Source organism: Crinia signifera, chromosome 12, assembly GCF_055691185.1.
Source record: "Crinia signifera chromosome 12, ASM5569118v1, whole genome shotgun sequence".
Classification (NCBI taxonomy): Eukaryota; Metazoa; Chordata; class Amphibia; order Anura; family Myobatrachidae; genus Crinia; species Crinia signifera.
The window spans coordinates 22,473,345-22,482,899 of record NC_139228.1 but is presented as its reverse complement, the minus strand read 5'-3'; the positions used below and the strand labels follow the sequence as shown (position 1 = coordinate 22,482,899).

The following is a 9,555-nucleotide window of genomic DNA, read 5'->3' as shown; positions in this document are numbered from 1 at the left end:
GACCTGGAAAATGTGCACTGTTGGGGGGTCCTGAGGACTGAGGTTGAGAACCACTGATCTAGAGAACAGTAGAGTAGATTGGGAAAGAGTACAGTTATCTACAGAACAGTAGAGTGGACTGGCGCGGGATAAAGCCCATGCTCATTCTGACAGAACCTTTTACCAGTGCACATCTCCAGAAAGTGGGAACTGCATCCTGAATAAATCCTGACTTTGTACAGACTATATCTCTATTTTAACTGAGCTTAGAGAGCATATTCTACTAGAAATACCTTGGAAAGCCGTTTATCGGATTCATCTAAATGCATGGAGCCGTCAGCAGACTTTTAATTAGTTTTTTAAAGGTATGACCGTTTATGAGAATTAAGAGACACCTACATGGACTCAACTTTCGAATGAAAAGAGTCTGACTGACAGTGTACCTCAGACTCATTCACAATGACCTATTAAATCACCCAATTGTGTAGATACTCCACTTGTGAAAGTCGTTGGAAGTAACTTTTGTGTTATCTGCGAACCCCTGATGAAGTCCAACGTTGGGACGAAACGCGTTGGGAATACACATGTTTGCTATTTTGAAGTATCTGAACCTTGTAACAGTCTGGAACAACCACTAACATTGGGTGAAGACTTTTAATCAACGCTTGAAATTTATGGACTTTGCTTGTTTAAAAATTACTGCAAGGCTAATTACTAAGGTCACTATAAAGGGCGCCATCTTACAATTGCTATATATATATATATATATATATATATATATATATATATAAAATATATCTATCTATAAAACGTATTAATGTAGCAGCAGCAGCTGTTGGATTGGTTTCGGTAACCAGCACTGGCTGTGGCACTACAAGTTGCAGCATGCTGGCCCTCCTCTTCTGAGCACGAGAAAAGGCTTGCAGCATGATCCCTGTAAACACATGTGTAATTCCCATGTGCAGCAATGCTCCTATACTGACTGCATGGCATGCATGCAGCACACTGTAACGTACAGGGAGCAGAGGGCGGTGATTGATGGGCGCTGTCGCCAGTAGTAGAGCTCCCAGCCCCGGGCAGGGCTGGTGACCAATCCGGTGACAGTTGGAGGTAGGCCGGGCCCCGCCCCCCTCCCCTCTCCCGGGCACTGTTACATTGTAGCGCTGGCTGCACGCTCCGGCGCTGTGACTGTGCGGGGAGGAGGAGAGCAGGGACCGGGACAGATCCGCAGCAGCAGCCGCCAGGGATGGATCACTATGACTCTCCGCACAATGACTACATGCAGCCGGAGGACGACTGGGACCGGGATCTTCTGCTGGATCCAGCCTGGGAGAAGCAGCAGAGGAAGGTGAGCTCAGAGCAGCAGCCACCCGGCCCTGCTCCGTACAGCCATGGCTGCAGGCTCATGCTAGCTGGGTCCATGCTCCCCAGCACTTGGGATGCCCCAGGGAGGGACATCTCCCAACTATTCTACGATGATGCTACATAGTTTCCCCAGTGACCCTGCAGAGTGGCAGTGAAAGGGTTACAGTGTTTCCAGGCGCTGAGTCTAGAGGGCAGCTAAACTATGACAGTAATCCAGCCCTAATATAGACATAAGACGACCTGTGCAGCCTTCTGTACTATGCACTGTGTGACACAGGTAGAGCTAGTGCCTTACAGGTATGTGTGCTGCTGACATCACTGCCTAGTGTCCTGTTCTGGAGGCTAATACCCCTTTTCCACCAAAACCCCACCTCTGTCCCAGGATTTTTACCTGGGTTGTACAGTACCTGGCTTCCAATGCAACCTAGTCCTGGGTTTTTCCCGGGTTGCCTCTGTTTCCACTGAACCCTGGGAAAGCCCAGCAAAACTTGTGGTTGTCATTCAAAAAAATGGTTACATCAGCAGCCAGCGCCCTGGAAGGACAAATCAGTGGCTTTTGGGTTTACCTGTGTATAAAATCCCGGTAAAGAGCCATTTCCACAGCACTGTCTGCGAAGTTACCCGGGGGAAAATCCCAGGTCAATAGACCCGGGATTTTTTTCCTTGTAGCCGGTTCCCTGGTATACCCAATAATTGCCTAGGTTTTCTGTTGGGACTGGAAAAAGGGTATAACTGCTCCCTCACCCCCATAAATTCTCCACAATGAGTCACTCATACAGACTGATAGGTCAGAAAGACTGATCTAAGCTCCTTTCAGCATTCCATAGTAATAGTGACTGATTGTCGAGATCCTTGAACTTGTATGGTTAATAGTCAATGGAGCAATCCAGACTCTCTAGAAGTAAGTGGTTGTCTTTCGGACCAGCACTAGAAGTGGCTTACTAGACTGGAATTTAAGTACCACAGCCCTACTATAGTGCTCACCTATGGGGCTGCAGGTATTCCCACCAGGCCTGTTCTCCTGAACAGCTGGTGTGCAGGCAGAGCCCAGTACCCTGACAGTGAGATCAGTAACTTATCTATTATTAAATAGTTGTCATGTTGGGTGATTTAAATATAAGGGGCGCTGGTTAGTTATTAATGATGTGACATACTGGCCACGGGGGATGATCAGAGGCAGTGTCAGATGTGTAAGCTGGCATAGCAGCAATAGATTTTGGAGCACTGTGTGGTTCTTGGGGAGCTAATGAGTACTACGTTAGTTTCCAGGGAGGGAGGTTGCTCTGTGGATGTTCCCAATTCGGATGAGTTATTTCTGCTATATTAGAGTTTTTAAGTTTCGTTGATGCCTAATACCAAATGCGCATTCTCAAGCAAAACATGGGTGTCATGCTTATGTCGTAATATAGATTAACAGTATTACACTATATCACTAGTAAGTGTCTTATTGCATCATTTGTATAGCATCCCGTTGGCGTGTGTTAATGTGTGGTAGGGGCATGTCATACTGTATAGATCACCACTAGCGGTGTATTTTATATATTTATGCATGCATACATATAGCCAGGTAGAAGTCTTTAATGTAAACGGTGTAATAGGGGCACATTGGAGTATTTTGTGCAATACTAGTCACACATGGAGAAACCCGGTCATTCAGCCCAGCCCCTGATCAACCAGATCTGTGACAATCTCACCACGTGTGTCAGTCCAGCTCCAATCCAATGTCGTCCTACAATAGTAGTAATATTTCTCAATCTTTTTGCATTCTGTTGCCATGCCAACTTGGAAAATGTTTTTTTTTTTTTTTTTTAAAGGGCTCCTTCCCCTAGCCCTGGGGTTTGCTGCAAGCAGCCATCTTTCCTGGGGCTCTGCCAGCTATGTCATATGGAACCAGTAAATACAATAAGTGTGTGTGGGTGGGTGCTAGCGGGTTAGATAATCGTTATTGAAGGATCCACAGTATGAAAATATTTTCCTGGACTGTTTTGCTCATTTAAGTTTCGACAGTATTCAGTGGATGTATTCAGTAATGAGATTATGTCCCAATCTGGCGAAAACGATGATCCATATTATATAAAGGTGGTTCTGGCAGCGATAACGCAGATGGAGGGGCAGGAGCCAGTTATTGGTTAATGTTGGTAGAAATGACTTTTATGTATCCAGAGTCAGATCTCTAGTAGCGCAGGTGTGTGGGGCTATATATAGCCGGGTGATGAGGGGTGTGGTTCCGTGCTCGCTTCCTATGGCAGAACTTAACTGTCTCAGGCACTTACCCTATCGCTCCTGTATTATCAGTGAGGCGGACAATCAGACCAGGCCAAGAAAGTCTTCCCTGTATGTTTCCTTTATAAAGAATATATATTGCCTGTCTATAACACTATGTATAGGTTTGTGTGAATAAAAGCCTTTATTTTAATAAATAAGTAAGTAATAACATCTAACCTGTGTATTGGTCCATTGTGGTGGTGTTTGTCTGAGATATATATTATGGGATACATATAGGTGACCAGGGTTATTCTGGGATACATATGGATGACCAGCGTTCTGTATACTGACGCCGGTATCCCGATGGATGGAATCCCAACCGGGGTTAGGTTAGTGTACTTCCTCCCTGCTTGTGTCTAAGCCTAATACCACCCCCCCCCCCCACCCCCCCCATCCACCGGCTATCGATCCACATATTTTTACTGTTCAGGATCCCATCTGTTGGTATTCCTTGGTTGGTATCCTGATCCAGCCAATGTTCTGGTGACTGTCTTCTGATGGCAGTCGGGATTCTGGAGTCTGTATACTGAACACCTCCTTCTTACCTACCGATCTGTATCTCAGTCATTCATAACATTTACCACCGGACTTGTGAAAGAAGACCTGATTCATCAGACAGGGCCACCTTCTTCCATTGCTCCATGGTTCAGCTCTGATGCTTTCACGCCCATTGTCTGTACTTTCGGCAGTGGACAGGAGTCACCATGGGCACTCAAATCGATCTGTGGCTGCGCAAACCCCATATGTCCAGCCATTGCAATTTGGACCTTGTCAAAATCATTCAGATCCTTGCGCTTGCCCATTTTTTTTTCCCCATTTCAACTTCAAAACCTTGATAATGACCTTTATTAATTTTTCTTGAGAAGGATTGGGTTCTTTTGGGATGTGGTCAGTCAAGACCTTAGACCTGATTCCGATTCACTCACAAAAGCAAATTCTCTCTCCAGGGCCGGACTGGGACCAAAAATCGTCCCTGGCATTTTTGAGCACACCGGCCCACCTGCTGCGTGTCGAAAAGGGGGTATGGCCTAATGGAAAGGAGTTGTAGTATTACACATTATACTACACACCGTAATGCCTATTACACATTATGGCACACACACTGTAATGCCCATTACAGAATGACACAATCCTTATGCCCATTACGGAATATGACACAATCCTTATGCCCATTACACATTATTATGGCACACCGTAATGCCCATTACACATTATACTACACACCGTAATGCCCATTACACATTATGGCACACACACCGTAATGCCCATTACAGAATATGACACAATCCTTATGCCCATTACACATTATTATGGCACACCGTAATGCATGGGGAAATGAATGATGCATGATGACTCGGATTCAGCATGAAAAGCCGGCGGTTGGGATTCCGGCGTTCAAAATCCCAAACGCCGAAATCCCGACAAGGGGGGGACGTGGATCGCCCCCCCTTGCGTACTCGCCACGCAGCAGGCCCGGTGTCTCGCTACGCTCGGCACACTAATTTATTCTCCCTCCGAGGGAGACCCACGAGGGGAGAAAGTGTCGGGATTTTGGTGTTTGGGATTTAAACTGCATCCCGATGACTCGCGTGGCCAGCTCCTCAGCTCCCCCCTTAGACTGGATGGTGGTGGGTCAGGTGTGACAGCGTCATGCTCGCAATGCAATGTCACATCCCCAGCCGTGGCTTTGAGCCCAGCCCTGGGTTGACAGGCAGGGCAGCAGGTGCCGGGCATCACACTGACCTATGGGAACGCTCTTTGGTTCTGCATGTTGGCGAGTCTCCTGCCAGTCGCTGACAGCTGCCCTACACTTCCGCCTTCCCTCCAGCAGCAGCTCTGTATCTCCACGCTGGCAGTGCTGACGTTTCCCAGGCATCGCTTGTACATGGCCGAGCACAGCCTAGATAGTGATGGCCAGGAGGCAGCGGGGGCAGGTTCAGGTGCATCACGCGTCATGATGTCATGCGGGGGTGGCGCACAGTGATTGAAGCCCAGGACGCAGCGGGCTCAGCGCACAAAATCGTCCCTTCTGACATTTGCCAGAAGTGCCAGATGGCTAGTCCGGCCCTGTCTCTCTATAATGGACAAAACGATGTGCACTTCAGGTGGGGCAGATGTAACCTGTGCAGAGAGTTAGATTTGGGTGTTATTTTGTTTCTGTGCAGGGTAATCACTGGCTGCTTTTTTGTTAAACTGCAATATAGATATCAGTTTGAACACACCCACTCAAATCTAACTCTCTCTGCACATGTAACATATGCCCCACCTGCAGTGCAGCATGGTTTTGTCCATTAAAGAGAGAATTTGCAAGTGAACCAGAATCAGGCCCCTTGCCTATTTGCCGTGGTGGTTATGAAAATCCCTTTTTAATTGGCTTGCTTTTCTAGTAGTGACATTGCTTGATCAAATATGTAAATGTAGGTAGTACTGGTCACATGTGAAATAATTCCTTAGTATGTATACAGTGTGTCCACCTGGCGCTGTCCTAGGCTGCATTTCTAATGTTTGGAGCTACCACAGGGAAAATCATTGTGCACCAGCGTCTGTTACTGGATAGTGATAGCAATGCCCGTAGTGGGGATGGTGTCACTGTGATGTCACTGATGTCCGGCCTACCCAGGCTTTAGGATACACCTATGTTTATACTATTTTATATCTTACGTTGATCGTAACATTGAGAGGACATCTGTGTTATGACTCATTTGTGTGTGTTTGAATGTTATGACGTTGATCAAAGTGTGCCTACAAATATTTATATACTGAAGGGCCTGATTCAGTCCTGCTAACTACGCAGCCTAGCGAATAGATAAAAGCTGGCGATTGAATCCTCTCGCTAGCATGCGAGGGGATGTGTATGCCAACACATCCTGTCGCATGCGGCCTCGAAGGAGTAGAAATCTTTCGATGGTCGCTCAACATCGAGCGATTTCTCCTGCCTTTGCTAAGAACAGTCCGCCTGGACTGACTTTCCTAGCGCCCAGTGTCCTCCAAATTCTGGGCGGGTGCTGACATCATGTGACGTGAGCCACCTGCCCCAAACACCCCTGTAATGATGGAGTTATACGTATGTATGGTATGGTTGTCCCTGTAATGATGGACGTTATACGTATGTACTGTATGGTTGTCCCTGTAATGATGGACGTTATACGTATGTATGGTATGAGTGTCCCTGTAATGATGGAGTTATACGTATGTACGGTATGGTTGTCCCTGTAATGATGGACGTTATACGTATGTACGGTATGGTTGTCCCTGTAATGATGGACGTTATACGTATGTACGGTATGGTTGTCCCTGTAATGATGGACGTTATACGTATGTATGGTATGGTTGTCCCTGTAATGATGGACGTTATACGTATGTATGGTATGGTTGTCCCTGTAATGATGGACGTTATACGTATGTACGGTATGGTTGTCCCTGTAATGATGGACGTTATACGTATGTACGGTATGGTTGTCCCTGTAATGATGGACGTTATACGTATGTATGGTATGAGTGTCCCTGTAATGATGGACGTTATACGTATGTACGGTATGGTTGTCCCTGTAATGATGGACGTTATACGTATGTATGGTATGGTTGTCCCTGTAATGATGGACGTTATACGTATGTATGGTATGAGTGTCCCTGTAATGATGGACGTTATACGTATGTATGGTATGGTTGTCCCTGTAATGATGGACGTTATACGTATGTACGGTATGGTTGTCCCTGTAATGATGGACGTTATACGTATGTATGGTATGGTTGTCCCTGTAATGATGGAGTTATACGTATGTATGGTATGGTTGTCCCTGTAATGATGGACGTTATACGTATGTATGGTATGAGTGTCCCTGTAATGATGGACGTTATACGTATGTATGGTATGGTTGTCCCTGTAATGATGGACGTTATACGTATGTACGGTATGGTTGTCCCTGTAATGATGGACGTTATACGTATGTACGGTATGGTTGTCCCTGTAATGATGGACGTTATACGTATGTATGGTATGGTTGTCCCTGTAATGATGGAGTTATACGTATGTATGGTATGGTTGTCCCTGTAATGATGGACGTTATACGTATGTATGGTATGAGTGTCCCTGTAATGATGGACGTTATACGTATGTATGGTATGGTTGTCCCTGTAATGATGGACGTTATACGTATGTACGGTATGGTTGTCCCTGTAATGATGGACGTTATACGTATGTATGGTATGGTTGTCCCTGTAATGATGGACGTTATACGTATGTACTGTATGGTTGTCCCTGTAATGATGGACGTTATACGTATGTATGGTATGGTTGTCCCTGTAATGATGGACGTTATACGTATGTATGGTTGGCCCTGTAATGATGGACGTTATACGTATGTACGGTATGGTTATCCCTGTAATGATGGACGTTATACGTATGTACGGTATGGTTGTCCCTGTAATGATGGACGTTATACGTATGTATGGTATGAGTGTCCCTGTAATGATGGACGTTATACGTATGTATGGTATGGGTGTCCCTGTAATGATGGACGTTATACGTATGTACGGTATGGTTATCCCTGTAATGATGGACGTTATACGTATGTACGGTATGGTTGTCCCTGTAATGATGGACGTTATACGTATGTACGGTATGGTTGTCCCTGTAATGATGGACGTTATACGTATGTACTGTATGGTTGTCCCTGTAATGATGGACGTTATACGTATGTATGGTATGGTTGTCCCTGTAATGATGGACGTTATACGTATGTACGGTATGAGTGTCCCTGTAATGATGTACGTTATACGTATGTACGGTATGAGTGTCCCTGTAATGATGGACGTTATACGTATGTATGGTATGGTTGTCCCTGTAATGATGGACGTTATATGTATGTACGGTATGGGTGTCCCTGTAATGATGGACGTTATACGTATGTATGGTATGGTTGTCCCTGTAATGATGGACGTTATACGTATGTACGGTATGGTTGTCCCTGTAATGATGGACGTTATACGTATGTACGGTATGGTTGTCCCTGTAATGATGGACGTTATACGTATGTATGGTTGTCCCTGTAATGATGGACGTTATACGTATGTATGGTATGGGTGTCCCTGTAATGATGGACGTTATACGTATGTACGGTATGGTTGTCCCTGTAATGATGGACGTTATACGTATGTACGGTATGGTTGTCCCTGTAATGATGGACGTTATACGTATGTACGGTATGGTTGTCCCTGTAATGATGGACGTTATACGTATGTACGGTATGGTTGTCCCTGTAATGATGGACGTTATACGTATGTACGGTATGGTTGTCCCTGTAATGATGGACGTTATACGTATGTATGGAATGGTTGTCCCTGTAATGATGGACGTTATACGTATGTATGGTTGTCCCTGTAATGATGGACGTTATACGTATGTACGGTATGAGTGTCCCTGTAATGATGGACGTTATACGTATGTACGGTATGAGTGTCCCTGTAATGATGGACGTTATACATATGTATGGTTGTCCCTGTAATGATGGTCCTTATACGTATGTATGGTAATGATGTACGTTATACGTATGTATGGTATGATTGTCCCTGTAATGATGGGAGTAATACGTACGTACGGTATGGGTGTCCCTGTAATGATGGACGTTATACGTATGTATGGTATGGGTGTCCCTGTAATGATGGACGTTATACATATGTATGGTATGGTTGTCCCTGTAATGATGGACGTTATACGTATGTATGGTATGGTTGTCCCTGTAATGATGGACGTTATACGTATGTACGGTATGAGTGTCTCTGTAATGATGGACGTTATACGTATGTACGGTATGGTTGTCCCTGTAATGATGGACGTTATACGTATGTATGGTATGAGTGTCCCTGTAATGATGGACGTTATACGTATGTATGGTATGGTTGTCCCTGTAATGATGGACGTTATATGTATGTATGGTATGGTTGTCC

The 9,555-nt window shown here is 45.3% G+C and overlaps 1 protein-coding gene across 4 annotated transcripts in view; it reads left to right on the top strand.

Moving 5' to 3' along the window:
• Positions 1-1,118: 1,118 nt before the first annotated feature.
• ACTN1 (actinin alpha 1) overlaps positions 1,119-9,555 on the top strand; it is a 92,848-nt gene continuing 84,411 nt past the window's right edge. For 3 of the 4 annotated variants that reach the window (XM_083166370.1, XM_083166369.1, XM_083166367.1), the window contains exon 1: positions 1,120-1,327. In XM_083166370.1, coding sequence (XP_083022496.1) covers positions 1,226-1,327 — 102 coding nt within the window. In that variant the 5' untranslated portion in view covers positions 1,120-1,225. Of the gene's footprint in view, positions 1,328-9,555 lie in introns of all 4 variants that reach the window. The other variant, XM_083166368.1, reaches the window with a different exon arrangement.